This window comes from Phodopus roborovskii, unplaced genomic scaffold, assembly GCF_943737965.1.
Source record: "Phodopus roborovskii unplaced genomic scaffold, PHOROB, whole genome shotgun sequence".
NCBI lineage: Eukaryota > Metazoa > Chordata > Mammalia > Rodentia > Cricetidae > Phodopus > Phodopus roborovskii.
Genome location: NW_026126514.1, coordinates 23,217,875 through 23,234,268, shown reverse-complemented (window position 1 = coordinate 23,234,268; position 16,394 = coordinate 23,217,875). Strand labels below are relative to the sequence as shown.

The 16,394-nt window shown below is 39.9% G+C and overlaps 1 protein-coding gene across 4 annotated transcripts in view; it reads left to right on the top strand.

Moving 5' to 3' along the window:
* The window catches only part of Ppp2r5e (protein phosphatase 2 regulatory subunit B'epsilon), a 143,556-nt gene that overhangs the window by 88,586 nt on the left and 38,576 nt on the right, over window positions 1–16,394 (top strand). For all 4 annotated transcript variants that reach the window (XM_051196005.1, XM_051196004.1, XM_051196003.1 and 1 more), the window contains 2 exons: window positions 7,082–7,183; window positions 15,941–16,033. In XM_051196005.1, the coding sequence (XP_051051962.1) occupies window positions 7,082–7,183; window positions 15,941–16,033 (195 nt within the window). The remainder of the gene's footprint in view (window positions 1–7,081; window positions 7,184–15,940; window positions 16,034–16,394) is intronic.

Sequence of the window (16,394 nt, the reverse complement as noted above, 5' to 3'; positions counted from 1 at the left end):
TTATCTATAACCAGTTAAAGGGCAGAACTCAAAAGAGATTTTATCATTATCATGTGGCCATTAATGATTCTTAAATTTAGTGTTGCTGTAAGTAATTTAACACTTTATATTTTATATATTTTTTATATTTACATAATGCATGTTTATTATTTTAATGTTAGAAAATTTATTGGAATTTTAGTTCTTAGTTCAGTATTAGTTTTAGTATGTTTGATTGGTTTGATGGGTTTTTAGTATGTTTTACAGGTTTGGATAAATCTGATTTACAGATATAATTCATTTTTATATTTGTATTTTTTCTTATATAATTGCTTTTTAAGTTGACATCATCTATGTGATGTGGTGATGAACTATTATAAAATTTTCCTTCTAGATAGATACATTATTACTATGTTTATTTGTGTTCATCATTGTTGACAAAGATTATAAAAATAATGTGCCAGGGTTTAACTTCAACATTATATTTACTGGGTTCTCACTTGGACTAAATGTTTTATTAAATCATTTAGTGACTTTTTAATTTAGGATAGATTATTGAATGAACAGTAGGGAAATAAGCTATGGGGGGAAACTCAGGGATATTGATATTGTTATTTGTATGGGGCCTTACTGTGAATAATATCTCTTAATTGTGTAGCTGCTCTATAGATAACACTATTTGCATGGCTTTTCTGTTTGAAAATTTACTTGTTTAGATACAATCTCAAGAATTCACTTTATGCTTCTCCTGGCACTATATTTGCTTTTACAGTTGATACGCTTGACTTTTGCATAGGTGTTTGATAAGCTAGTCCTGCAGAAGAAAGGGGGAAGGATGTTCTTGAGGTCAACCAGTTCATCAGCTGTTATTCAGTATCAGTGGTACTCAGCTATCTAGAAAATACATTATAGAGCACAGAGATGATGATTTAGGTCACTTGTTATACTGTGATACAGGGAGGTGTAAGGACTTAGGCATTGTGCCTCCCTGCCCCGTCACTTGGCAGAATGCACTCAGGCAGTGCCCTGGTCAGCCCAGGTTTTCATAGTACGTAGTCTGCAGGCAGGCACAAAAGACGCCTGTAAAAGAAAGACCTCTGCCCACTTACTCTCTCTTTTCCCGCAGTTCCCTTGGGGCAGACAGGACTTTTCCAGTCTCCCTCTTGTCTTCTGTCTTCTTTGTCCCTCTTTAATTTCCCTTGCTCCCTACCCCCGCCCCCAGTCCTCTTTCTAATAAAACTTCCTACTTAAACTCTGTCTGCCTAGCATGTTTGTCCCTTTGCTCAGTCATTCCCGCCTGCCATGGACTCTGCCAAGGTTCCCACCCACTTTATCATGACATTGGTGCCAGACCTCATCACATCCTACTGTATCAGAGCCATAAATATTAACGGTGCCAAGAGATGTGTAACTAAAAGAAATCAAAATAGTCATTCTTTTTTTTTTTTTAAATAAGATTAACTGTTACTATGCATTGTCTTTCCCTGCTGTTCTGTATTCACTTTGGTCAATGCTTAGGGAGTAGTTACTTCGTGTCAGACACGATGTTTTTATAATGTGCAAGACATAATAACAAAACATCAACCCAAATCATGTTGTAAAATGAGATTTCTATGGTGATGAAAGGGTGGGGATAATGAGGCTTTTTGGGTGGGGGGTAGTAATTTGAACAACTTTAACAGTGATACTTGTCTTTTGCTATTACAGGCCCTAAAGTGATAATTTATTTAATCAAGAATTAAAAATATGCTAAGACACCAATTCTTTTCCTAATCAGGCCAAAAATGGGAATTTTGTAGTCTCTCATATTGGCCAAGACTTTGAAATTTGCTTTATTCACAGTGGTCAGCAGTAGGCTAAGTTTTGGAAGAGATAGGCAGAGGCCCTCATGGCATAGTTCTTAGGTCTGGGCCTCGCAGGAGTTTTCCTCTTTCTCAGGGTTCTTCCTAACAATAATGTAATTTTAGGTTGTCAGGTTTAGCAACTACAAATACAGAACATCTAGTTAAATTAGAACTTCAGACATTTTTTTGTTTTAAAATAAGACTGTCCCAGATATTACATGATGTCGACTTTAAAATGTCTTGTTTATATGAGATTTATATTTAGCTAACTGTCCTGTTTCTGTTTGTCAGGAGTTCCATTTATTAGGTGCCAAGCATTGAGAAACTGGTAAGGAGGAGTCCTTGAGGGGCTCAAAATGTGACCAGAAGAGCAAACCAGGGGGAGGCAGAGCTAGAGTTGAGAAGCTTGGAGATGCTTGATACCAAGAATGAGCCAGGAATGAGGACTTCAGACAGGGGTGCTAGTGTGTGTGAGTGCTTGGTGTGGTACTGGTCGGTCAAAAACCCAAGAAGGAGCTAGATGATGGTGAGATGGATAAATGAGACAGTAACAAAAGTTAGAAAATGTAATAGAGGCGGGGAGGTTAGAGGAAGGAAAAAGGATTAGGCCAGGCCCATCCTTGGTGTCCAGGGGTGGCCTTGGCAGTGGGGTAGGGGAGGGTATCAAGGAAGGGCCCTAAGAATTGTGATGTGTTCTAGACACTGTTACTGTGAAAATCTCCATGCTCAGTCCACTCAGTTTCCATACTGTAAAGGGAAGAGTTTGGTTAGGAATTGCTAATGGTCTGACTCTACAAGCCCTGAGGTCAGTCACTGACCATGGTTTTTCTCCCTTTCAGAAGGCTGTAGGTCAGTCAGGCCAGGGCTTTCAAGTCTTTAGTGAGATTACAATAATTCATTGTTTATTCTGTTTTGAGATGAAAATGAGTTAGATTTCCTCAGAGATTTACTTTTCCTCCATACCAATACCAGTATAAATTAAAATAAGATAGCTGAGAAAGCCTAGTAGCTTTGGTTTGCTTATTTTGTGTGTGTGTTTTGCCTGCATTTATGTATGTGCACTGCATGCATACCTGATGCTTTCAGAGGGCAGAAGAGGGGTGTCAGAACCCACAGAATTGGAGTTATGGGTAGTTGTGAGCCACTGTGTGGGTGCCGGGAATCAAACCCAGGTCCCCTGCAAAGAGCAGCCAGTGTTGTAAACCACTTAACATCTTTCCCGCTCCCTAGTATATGTTGTTCAATTTTGATAATCCATTCCTGAATTGATAGAGTATCTCATATATTTTGATATCAAGGGTTTGCTTTTTAACTTAGGAAATACCTAACTGCATTTTCATCTAGCCACATAAGTCATTATAGAACTCGTGTGTGGTTGAGCATGATCCTGGCGGTTGCTTGTGGTTATGATCTACATGCAGTGACTGTCAGCTAGACTGTGAGCCAGGAGTCACTGCCAGTGACCTCAGTGCTTTAATGGAAGCTAGTGTACAATCTAGAGTAGGGGACCTTAGTCTTTTTGGGATGAAGGCTATCAGATGCCCTTTCCCCATATTGAGCCCCACATACAAACTGTTGAAGATAAATCATGATTTAAAGGTGTCCTCTACTCCACATCCAGGAATGACTTGGAACTCAGCATTGCACTTAAACTTGTCCCCCTCATCCAGTCCTCCCCAAGTAGTTCACTTATGATACGAGGCTTTGCTATTTGACTCTGGGTAGCAATATTCTTGTTACCCATTTCCATTCTTGGAGCTACAGTGATGTACAGTCAGTTAGCATGAGGCACAACACACCATGCTTTGTAAGGATAGCCTTGCAACTAAATTTTTACTAGGAACTTTTCCCCTTCTTTTTTTAGTGTTTCCCTATAAGCACAGTATTTAAAGTTTCACACTACTCCTGTAGTTGATGTATTTTTCTAATGAACTGGACAGAAAGTTTATCTCCAATTTTATATTTTGGAGATGTTGCAAATGAAAGCCCTTTCAGCCTAGTCTTGATTAGTTTCTTAGAGGCCATGACATCTTGTTTATACATACTGCATTGCAGGTTGGGCCAAATCCTTGGCCATTCGTTGCCACTCTTTTTTTCTTTACTCGAGAGCTCCTTCCTCACACCATTGAACTCCTCTGGGGAAAGTGTAGAAGTAAGCCAATAAGGCACTGAAGAAATAATTATACCACCTTGGTTGGTGTTCTTTTGATGTAATAGCAGAAGATGAAACTGTGACCAAACCGGAGGCTTTGGACACTGTATAGTCATTAGTATTTTTCTTAATAACCTACATTTATTTAAATCACCTTGAAAACTTAAATTGAAACCATAATCCGTAACTTTATAAATACACCTGAACATATATATATATATGTGTGTGTAAAATATATTATATATTAATATTATATATATAAATATTATATTAATATTATATATAAATATATATTATATAATATATTAACATATATTATATATATAAATATATATATTAATTCATTTATTGCAAGTGCTTATTGAATGAATCCCCTGTAGGTGTCAGGAACCAAGTTTATTCCAAGTTTCTTAGTTCTTATGACTGGGCTGAGACAGGTCAGAAAACAGATGGCTGCTGCAGCAAGTGGTAGGCCCTTGAGAGAGTTGGCATCTCCCAGGCTACACACAAGTTCCAATGTTTATTCAAACAAGTTCCAGTGTTTACTCAAATCTTCAATAGAATGTCCATTTTCTCCCCTTTCATGACTTACATGTGTTGAGAGAGGGGAAAAGACAGCCAAGACTGATGAGAACTAACTGATTAATTTATAAAATGTCCCCAAAGGCATATTAAGTATAATTGACTTAGTTCAGAAAAACAATACTCTTCCAATTGGGTAAAGGACCTTATGAATTGGAATATGGCTGGCTGACCCAGGAGACATCTAGGCGGCTAGGTAACTGCAAAGTCTCTAGTTTCTTAAATACACTTATCTCATAATTGCTAGAAAATTACTTATAGCAAAAATATGTATTCTGATTTTGTGCTTCATCATTTGAGCTAAAGTACAAAGTGTTGTCATCCCTCCTTCTAGAACACTGGGGAGATCTTGACATTCTAGCTTCCATTGTACCTCTGCTGGGTACTGGCTGTCATCAGTAGGAGCTGAGTTCTTGAGTGTCTGTTCCCAGGTGTTATTGGAGCTGTAATAGTGTATATGTCTTGGCTGCCATGTCTACTCTGGGCGTATCTTTCCAACTTCTGAACAGCATTCCCTGCTATTGTCTGTCCTCTTTTTCTCATTAAGCTTAGAGACTGTGTGCCGACCCCTCCACTTTGCCACCCCCTGCTTTCAATTTGCACTTTTTGGTCTACTTCATTTTTAAATGTTGGGGTGCATAACAACCCTTCCCATAGTGATCCAGTAATACCACGGCATTCAGATTCTATAAACACAAGCTTTCACATGTTTCCAGTCCCAAACTGTCTGGGTCACAAGTCCAGGTTCATTTGTCTTACGGCCTTTAGTACATCTTTAGCTGGATCTCCAAATCGTTCTACCAAAGCAACAAAACAAAACAAAGCAAAACACTTTCTGCTTTCCCCAGTCTTCACTTTGGGGAACCCATCTTTGTTTAAAGATTTATTTATTTCATTTTATGTGTAGAGGTGTTGCCTGCATGTATTTATGTGTACATGCCTGTTGCCTGTGAAGTTCAGAAGAGGGAGGGTGTCAGATCCCCTGGGACTGGAGCTAGTGATGTCTGGGAGCCATCACTTGGGTGCTGGGAATTGAACCTGGACCCTCGGAAAGAGCAGTCAGTGCTCTCAACCACTGAGCCATTGTTTTGACACTCCCATTCTTTATTCTTTCCTTTCTGTCACTCCGCACATCCTGTTATCTCTGCCACCCTCTAGTCTGAGTGACCTCTGTTCTTGTCATACTGCTTAAACTCTCTAAAGCTATTGGACTGATTAAAAAGAAGTCAAATCACCTGGCTTCCCTGTATACAATCCAGTAGTGATTTCTTGTTGCTCTTCCACTAAAATCCAATCACATTTTCATAGCTTACCTACCCGAGTTGAGTGTTCATAATTGGGAGTGGGGATATCACAGCTTTCATTGGAATGGAACTTTTATGAAGGAGTAGGCTTTTCTTTGTTCACAGTTATTTTCCCAGTGCCTAGAACAGTGTATTCACATAACAGGTACTAATAAGTGCTTACGTGAATAAACACACCCACCTTATGGGACTTCTAAAAGTCTTCCTCCATTATCAAATCAGCACAGCAGCAGGTATAGTACTTTAATTCCGGTGCCCTGGAGGCAGAGGCAGGCAGGTGGATCTTTGTGTTCGAGGCCAGGCAGGGTTACATAGTTAAGCAAACCGGAAGCGAGAGCAGCTCGTCCTAGTTCAGTGTTTTCATCCTGTGCAGAAGGCCCTGCAAAGCTTGTGCCCTGTCACCTTTCCTTTCTCCCCTTCCGTACACGCCCCTGTCGTTCCTCATTTTAGTCTTCAGCTCAGAGGGTGTGTTTGATTACAAGGTTAGATGAATATGGAGGAGGAGAGGCAGCATGGAACGAAACAGGAGCCATTAGAATAGCATTAATAGCATTTCAGAAATAAACGTTTCGAGGTGGGAACCCTGTGATCCACGTAGTAGATCCATGAGTCTTCTTCATCCTCATTCAGCATCCAACTTAGAGTCTCTTGAACAGTCACCATTTAATTTGGATATTACCTATGGGAAAGAAATGCTGTGTTCATAGAGATTTAGGCAGAAACACAGTGTGTCTTGGGTTGCCATAGTAATTGTAAACCATTTAGGGCAAGATGAGGTATGATTTTAAAGGCTGTTAGGAAGGTTTTTACGTTTCCTGATACTATTTTTTGGGTGGCGGGAGTTCCTGTGCAGTTGCCAGAAATTTCATTATGAGTTCAACAGTAAATGCACAAATTGTGAATTGTAACTGTGAATGAGGCAGGAAGAGGAAGAGCTTGCAGCCATTAGTAGTTCTTTGTGTACTGGTGTAAATGGACTGGTCAGAAACACTTGCTGGTGAACAAGCACCGATGGGACATGTCCACTCACAGGGGTGGGGATGTCAGTGAGAGTGCCAGATGTCACCTTGGGGCTTTCCCGCCTTGTCTCCAGCTGGTCCCAGCCTGGAGCCTGTGGAAAGAGGTCCCCATTTTCAGGTCTGTGGCATTCCCGTGTGCACTGTGTCCCCAGAGCATCTGCCAAAGGTACTTGGAGCTGATTGCTGCTTGTTTGTTTTTAGGTATCTTGCAATATATTCAGAACTCTCCCTCCTAGTGACAGCAATGAATTCGACCCAGAAGAAGATGAGCCTACCCTCGAGGCGTCGTGGCCGCACTTGCAGGTACTTTGCCTTTTCATTCGTGTTCTAAAAGAACCCCGTTAACTCTTTCCCTGATTAGCATGGGAATTCCTTGAAGGAAGAGACCAGAAATTAGAATACACAGTTACACAGTGGCAAGCTGAAGGATGCTTTTTGTGTTCCTCTTTTCTTTTTCTTTGTCTTCTCTCTCCCTCCCCCGCCTCTCTCTGAGGCAGGAGTTCTCTGTGTGTCCCTGGCTGTCCTAGAACTCATTCTGTAGAGCAGGCTGGCCTCAAACTCCTCTGCCTCCTAAATGTGGCTTTTGTGTTGTCTGTCTTGATAATTAGCATGCCAGAAAGAAGGGGGGCAGCGGTTTCAGTGCAGAACTTTTGAATGGCCCACCGGGTCCAGCCTGCAGGTCTTATTCCTTTATCAGAGCCTGTCTGTGGTTCTGCCCAGTGGGATTTCAAGCAAGAACAGAACTGTTTTCATATTAGTATTAGCTGGATGTCATTAGGTCACAGAGCACATACCTCCTTTTGAGTAGTAGGTGCCCCAGGGGCTTTGTGAGCCTTGTCTTTTCCATAACATTGAATGGCTTTCCTGAGTTTCCTTGAAGGGCAAAGCCAAACTGCAGTTTCCTTTCTAGTGATGTGAGACAGAGAAACAACAGAGAAATCTGGGGTGAAGGCCTGTTTCCTTCTGCACTGAGATCACTTGCCCGTGCCGGGCCTGGTCAGGACCACAGTGCCTTTCGGAGGCTATTGGCAGGCCTACTACTTTGTTTACTTACATATTAGCCAACACTTTTCAGCTCCTTATTCCTTTGTGTCCTTTCTTGAGGCTGACATCCCTCAAAAGGAGAAGGCAGAGAAGCGTGATTCTGTTGACCCCCACAAAACCGCCTTTCCATTGAGTTCAAATGTCTTCAGAGGCCAGTAATAAATTACAGGAAGGAAAGGGAGGGACGGAAGAGAATGTATGTAGCCTTGTCCATCTTCACCCCATAGAAGCCACTGTGTCCTTGTGCTTGTTAACTCACTGACATTTTGAGGGGTGAGTTGAAAAGGCCCAGAGGGAATCTAACAGTGTGCTTGTCCGCTTTAGATTCTTTGCTGTAGATTTGCTGCCTGGGTGTCCCTTTTTGGCACTTGTAGGTGATACAGGCATATTGTATGCTGTTTTTCCTGGTTACAGGGCTCTTTCCAGAGCTGTGTTTTCAACATGTCCTCAGGCTTGTGATACTGTGTGTCTTGTTATAGCTGCCAAGGTTGGGCAAATCACATTAGTTTAAACACTATTTGATTTCTTAGGTTCGATGTTTTCTCTAACTGCCTGGTGAATTCTCTGTGCTGGAAAATCTATAAGCCTAGTGTGCTTTTCATACGTATATCCTAGGTAATACAACATTCAAACCCCTTTGAATGGTAGAATTCTTGCCAAGTCTTATTTTTCTTAATTTTTTAAATGACTTCTTGCCTGAGCATAATCAACTTAGGTCATTTCCCCTCCTCGCCCTCTCATCCTCTTCTTCTGCCACCGAGACTTTTCAGTGGGTCTCCATCCTACTTTGATTTTGTCTTCAGTTTTTAAGTAGGGTCTTACTATGTAGCCCAGAGCTCTGCCTGGCTTTGCTTCCTGAGTGCTGGGATTAAAGCATGTGCCACGATGGCTATATTGATTTTTTTTTTTTAAAAAAAATAATTAGGTCTCTGAGTTGAATTAGGCTTGCTTGCATGAGCATGGGTCAGGGGTTATTTCCTGGGTCAATGACAACTGGTCAGTGACTACACCACTGAAGGAAATGTCATAAATTCGAGACAGGGTTTCTCCGTGTAGCGCTGTCTGTTCTGGAACTGGTTCTGTAGACCAGGCTGGCCTTGAACTCAAAAGACTTACCTGCCTCTACCTCCTCAGTGCTGGGATTAAAGGTGTGCGCCACCACAACCAGGCACTCTACCTTGTTCTTTTAATGCTTGGTACCAGCCAGTTGAATTAAAATTTAGTCTGAGAGGAAAAAGTAATTTAAAAAAAAAAAAAAAAAAAAAAAAAAGAAAAAAGAGTTAATCTTTCTAAGAATGTCCTGTGTCTTGTGTTGTATAACCCAGTGAAGAACCAGGGTAGTCTTGCCATTTGCAAAGCATTTTTAGCACTCTCTTAGATGTAAGTTTTCCCTGAAATTCAGCAAGGACTTACTCAATTTTTCAATTTATCTTCCTGAACTTAAAAAAAAATATGAAACTTCATTATAAAGGACTTGCAAATAAAAGTGTACTTAATGATATAAAATAGAAGGCTAAATTAATTTCTTAAGCGATTGCATTAAGATGCGTACCACATCCTAGCTTCACTGACTTACTGTGGGAATATTAACTGCTGCTTCATATGAAGCCATAGCAACAGTGAGGCCTGGCAATGAGACTTTTGTCCTTTTAGATGTAAAGTCAGAAATGTTTACACAATGGGCTGGCTTTATGTGAGCTGACATCTTGTTCAAGCCTGTAATCCTTCCGGTCCTTTCTTAGCTTGGAGGGAAATATGTCCGACTAAGGTTGGATCAAGTAAAAAAAAAAAAAAAAAAGCTTACTTTTAAAAACCACAGAAACAACAGCTATGGTGGCACATGCCTACGATCCCAGCTCTTGGGAGAGAGGGGCTGGGCAGCTGGGTTCAAGGTCACCCTCAGCTTTATAATCAGGGCTATGTAAGGCCATGTGAGGTCCTGTCCCAGTACAGAGGTGCAGTCAGAGGAAGAGTCCCTGCTTGCTCCATTCTCCCTGCTCTGTGGACACCCTGAGGCTGACTCCAGACTTGTATCACTAGCTCTGGCTTTCCTTTGGGTAGTCTTACCACACAAATTAGTCTCCTTTCCCTTTCTCAAGTGGGTGGCTTTAACTGATGGGATTGTTCAGTGAGTGTTTAAGAGATTGCCTTGAGCCTGGCAAGATGTGAAAGTGCTTGCCACACCTGTGTGGCAATTAAAGTTTGGTTCCTGCCACTCACAATAGAAGGAGAGAAATGACTCTTTTGACTTCCATGTACAACTCTTACACACACACACACACACACACACACACACACACACACACCAAACACACAACAAATAATTTAAAATAAGAAATCTCTTTCAAGGGGTGGGTGGGGGGAATAAAAAAGAAGAAATCTCTCTTCATATAGATTATTAATGTCAAGATCATGCATCACTAAACTCAGCGTTTATCTGCTTTGTTGTTGTTGAAGTGCTAGGGATGAGCCCAGGGTTTTGGCACTGCTTGGTCTACATCCTCTGCCCTTTGTCTCTTTTAAAAAATATGGTCTCCTTATGAAGTTTGGGCTGGCTTTGTTCATTGTGTAGCCCCAGGCTGTCTGTGTCTGGCCATCCTCCTGCCTCTGAGTGCTGGAGTTGTGTGCCAGTACACCTGTCTAGTAGCCTTTAAATTGTTCAAATTGTTATAACAACTGATCTTTTTCAGATCACACAAAGTATGGTGTTTTTTCTTTACACTTTTTTAAAACTCATAATTCAAAACATGCTTCCTCTTCTGGACCACATTGTAGAAGAGAGTAAAGTGTGACTATTGGAGAATAGTAGAGAGTAAGAAAACAACGGGATTGGTTAGTTTGTAGCTGGCGATTCTTACTGTCCAGCTAACTGACTGTTTCTGCAGAACTCTTTAAAATTTGTGACCCACAAGATTTACCAAAATAGACAACAGCATATCAACTTCACATGGTATTTGATCAAGTATGTCAGAGGCTTACTTGAATACATGATATATAATTTTGCATAGTACTTCTATTGGTGTATTTTAAGCTAGAATGACACAGTTGCCATGCTTATTGTTTGTGTGTTTTCTGAGATTAGTAGAATACAGTTTTGCAGGACTGCTGTTTATAATTAAGGATGATTTTCAGTGCCTCACAGTAAGAGTTGATGCCAGGAATGTTAACTTTCTGCTCATGGATCTTTCTTATGAGACCTCAACTAGTAATTTACTCTCCCACCCCCATCTTTTCCCTTTAGACACTCAAAGGAGAGTTTTGATTCTGAGGTCCAGTTTGTGCTTATTTCTAAATGTCTCTGAAGTGTTTCCACCAAGTCCCTTTAAGTGACAACTGCTTTGAAGGGACCAATTGACCAGTGGAAAGGCTGATGGTCAAGTGTGGCCTGGGATAGGGGCTCTTCCTTTGTGTGGATTCAGGAAAAAGGTGGTTTGAGTGAGCCTGGAATTCTGCATGTAAAATCAAGAGTTGAAAATGAGAGTGTTGAAGAGAGAAGTTTTGTGAGGAGCAAAAATTCAAGCCATATTGTGACTACAACACTGGGAAAGTCTTTTCCCCCTGACTTAGAAAGTTTTTAAGAGAAAACAAAGCAAAACTATTGGTGGAGTTTCTGTCCCGCCAACAGCTACCAAGTAAACACACAGAGGCTTATAGTAATTATAAATTATTGGCCAATACTAGCTAATTCTTAAAAACAAAACCAAAAAACCAACTAAGCTTTAAAATTGGCACGTTACTAGCTAAATCTTACATTTGAAATGAACCCATTTTTATTAATCTGTGTATTGGCATGTGACTTGTGACTTTACCTGTCCTCCAGCTTGTCTTGCTCTCTCCTGGGGACTCCTAATTCCCCCTTTCTTCACCCCAGTGTCCTTAGTTTGGTGGTCCCACCTATACTTCTTGCCTGGCAACTGCTCCGTCAGCTTTTTATTTAAACCAAACCAAGTGACAAATCTTTACAATCCACAGAAGGGTTATTTCACAACACAAAACCCACACACAGTTTTTGAGTTGTCAACTCCCCAATCCAGTCCCTCCCCCCCCCCCCATTTGACATGAGGTATCGCTGTCACCCAGGCCATATCTAGAACTCCTAGACCTGCCTCATTTTCAGGCATGTAGCACCACTTCACAGTTGCTTTATAAAAACTTTAAATGCTCATGGAGGATGTGGGCAGGGAGGCGGTCGGTTCAGCAGGTGCAGCTACAACCTAGGTCCCATGCCCAGAGCCCAACTGGTGGAGGAGAGAACTAACCCTGGGTGTTACCTTCCACTCTCTCTCACACACTAAATATATAGTAAAAAATGCTAACAGTTATAACAGATTTAAGTGTTAGAGTCTGAAGCTACCAGACTTCTGTAAGAATATATAAGCTAGTGATATCTTTGGACCCTTAGTTGTCCCTCAGTTAATTTTCAGTGGCCTACAAAGCCAACACTTTAAATTTAAAGCTCTAAATTACATATATTTGTGTGTGTGTGTGTGTGTGTGAGTGTGTGAGAGAGAGAGAGAGAGAGAGAGAGAGAGAGAGAGAGAGAGAGAGAGAGGTGGAGGGAGGGGGAGAGAGGGGCAATTTTGGGGAACTGCTTCTCTTTCTCCTTTGACCATCTGGGTCCTGGGAATTGAACTCAGCTCATTAGGCTTGGCACCAAGCACCTTTACTTACTAAGCCATTTCACTGGCCCCTAATACTTCTTTTGTCACAGTTCCATGTTGTCCCTGTGTTTATTAGTTGTTGTACTGTTGGAACTATTCATTATAAAAATGGTGGCCAAGGTCTCACTGTGTAGCTCTGGCTATGCTGGAACTCATTGTGTAGACCAGGATGGCCAAGAATTCACAAAGCTCTTTCGGTTTCTACCTCTTGAGTGCTGGGATTAAAGGTGTGTGCCACCATGCTGGGCATGGTGATGTTTTAAATGCAGTTGACTTAGCATAAATAAAGACAAATGTCAGACTGGTCAAGTACTCAGTTTCATTCCCTGTCTGCACTTGAAGTTTACAGATGCTCATTTCACTTAAGAAGGTTTGAAGAGCATCGAGAGTGACTAATTCTATTAAATTGTGACCCTTGAGCATACTTATAAATACTCTGCATGGGGACACAAGAAGTATGCCTGAATCATATTCCTGCATGCTGCAGTAGACTGGTGACCCCGTGGAAGGATGCTGTGTGGTTGCTTTGAACAACAGGCTGTACTAGCTGCTTTTTCATGAGACATCATTTGTATATGACAAAACAACAAGCTGGTTTTGTTGTTTTTGTCTCTAAAACAAGGAAGCCCACTTGGTAATAACAATTATTAAGATAGAATCTGGATACTAGAAGCATAACTTAAAATTTGAGCTTTAAAAAGCCAGTATCTGTCCTATAATTTATGTCTGTTATATACCAAGCTTTTCAGCTTCTTACAATTTAAAGACTGTTCTTGGGAGAAAATAATAAAAATGTGATTGTTAAAAACGATACTGTGAAATAGGGCTTGTCAATATATCAAAAGTCTACATGAGTCAGTGAGCCAATAATTCCCACTGGAAAATGACCTAAGTTAGAGGCACACATGATCAAGGTCCATCCAGACTGTGGGATATTGGATAGTTCATTGGTATCATTTCAGATTCTGTGTTGCAGCCTATTTTTTTTTACCTACTTTTTACTTTTTATGGTGTGTGTGCGTGTATGTATGTATGTATGTATGTATGTATGTATGTATGTATGTATGTATGTATGGTTTTGAGGCTATGTCAGGATTGTCCTCCATTGTTCTTCAATCTTACCCTCTGAGGCAGTGTCTCTCAGTCACACTGAGAGCTCAGTGGTACACTGGGTAGCCAGCTTTCCCCAATGATGTGCTCATCTGCCTTCTGAGATGGGAGCTGCAGGGGGCCTGTGTGCCTACCCAGCCTGATATGGGTCCTGGGAGTAGAATTCCAGTTTTTGCTTGGGTGGCATGTACTCTTAACTTTGAAGCTGCACCACAATTCATGTTCCAGAAATGAGAGTCTGTTGAATTTTGGTGTTTGCATTAAGGAAGTATGACTATGATTCTGTGAGAAGGCTCTAAAATACTCTTTTCCCAACATTTACTTGTTTAAAAAAGTATACTTCAACCAAAACAATAAATAACAGCTTGAATCGTCAAGCAAATGTGAATTTGTCTTCTGTTATACCAGGTATTAGACTTTTACCAATAACATTTAGACATGGCAACACCTTATTTATTTATCGTATTTTCTCAGGTCAGGATTATCCTAAGTAGACAGCCTGGCCTTACACTTACAACCCTTCTGTCCAAGTCTCTTACTTAGTGCTGGGATTTCAGGCATGTGTCAGCACATCTAGCTAAGTTCTTTATAGTAAAGTTTTAAGAATATATATGCTTATGTTAACATGTAATGCATTTTATTATAAAATGAAATGAAGCATATTTAAAATTTTCTCCTTTTAAATACATATAAGACATCTAAATTTAAATATTCACACATACATGTATATTTATTCCATAAAGCTTTTGGGTATTAATTTTAAATGTGAAAGAAAAAAACACAAATGTTTTAGGCAAATGGTGGTGATTATGTTGTCACTGTACAGAAGGCTTTGCATGTAACATTACATTTACACTTACTATCATCTCCATTGCAAAATGAGAAAAACAGAATTTAAAACAAACAAACAAACAAAAAACCAAAAAATAAATGTGCTTTGGCTTATACAGTGAGTAAAGGATACAGCTGGGCTTCTAGTCCAGGGTTCCTCTCCTAAGAGTTTTGCTTCAGTGATGCTGCTGTCTAGTCTGGTGTGGCCTTTAACATAGATTTATTATACAAACAAAGAGAATAAACAGCGATCCTGCACTGTTCATCCCAACAGTTATTTGAGGCTGACCCTGCCCATGTGACTATGCTGTTTCCAAATGAGGATACTGAGTTACACAAACATTGCTTACAAGAGTGTAAGATGACATACACTTTCTTAAAGAAAATCTGCCAGTGGTGATGAACAATCCAGAATGTTTGGGTGTCTTTTGAGCTGACAAGTCCACTTTTAAAAATATTTACTCATGAAGTAATGAAAGAAGTGTATGTTCAGTATGATATGGATTGTGGAGTGTTTTGCTAGAGAAACACTATAGAAACTAGTTAACTATCTGAGCATAGGTGATTGCTTAATTATGAATAATGGAATGGAATTTATTATAAATTATTAGTAATGGCTTATTTACTAAAAAGGTGTTTTAGATACTCTTGACATAAATTATTCATAATGTACTGTTTAAATGATAAAAGTAACTTATCAAGATATGCAAACATTTTTATACAGTACAGATATGCTTCAGAGGGAGGGATGTACATAAGATGTTAACGGTGGGCTGGCAGGATAGCTCAGCAGGTCAAGATGCACTTGTTTTCAAAGTTGACCTGAGTTCAATCCCAAGACCACTTCTGGGATTGAAGGAGAGAACTACCTCTGAATTACCTACTACCTACACGGTGTGTGTGTGTGTGTGTGTGTGTGTGTGAGAGAGAGAGAGAGAGAGAGAGAGAGAGAGAGATTGGGAGGGGGGACAGGAGGGGATGGGACAATGATAGACTTTAAACAGTGGAGTTCTCTCTAAGTGGTCAGAATATGGAATTTTATTTGCTTTGGCTATGTTTCTTCCTTTTTAATTTTAAGAGTTAAAAATTATAATACTAAGCAGGGCATGGTGGTGCACGCCTTTAATCCCAGTACTCAGGAGGCAGAGGCAGGTGGATCTCTGTGAGTTCAAAGCCAGCCTGTACTATAAGTGCCAGGACAGCAAGGGCTACACAGAGAAACCAAAACCAAACAAAAGCAAAAATTGATAATGTTAGTTGTGAGTCACAAGAAAGGCCAGCACAACTCATGGATTGATAGTTAAACTTGAGTCCTAAGCCCTGTCAGTTTTAGCGTAATGTGATTTTCATAGATTTTAATATTCTTAATGAATTCTAATTTGAAGTTAACTACAGTCTTTTTTTGTTGTTGCAGCTTGTATATGAATTTTTCATACGATTTTTGGAAAGCCAAGAATTCCAACCCAGCATTGCCAAAAAATACATAGATCAGAAATTTGTATTACAGGTAAGTAATTTTTCTTTGTAGTTGTATGCATGTAATTTATTTACTAACACTTCATCTAATTTTCTTGGATATTATGTTGCCTCTTAATTAAATATGTTTACATGAGATTTGTTTCTGTTATTGTCCATTAAAAGTAACAATGCCTTTTAAAAAATTATTTGTGATAGAATTTAATTCCATACTAAACACCAGGAATGCCTATTCCTAAATTTTGCCAAGTTTTCTTTCTTAAAAGTTTAATTATAGAAGAATTTCATTTATATAACTGGTTTGTACAAATCTTTAAAAAAAAAAAAATCTATGCTGGGTGGCGATGGCAACGCATGCTTTTAATCCCAGCACTTGGGAGAGAGGCAGAGGC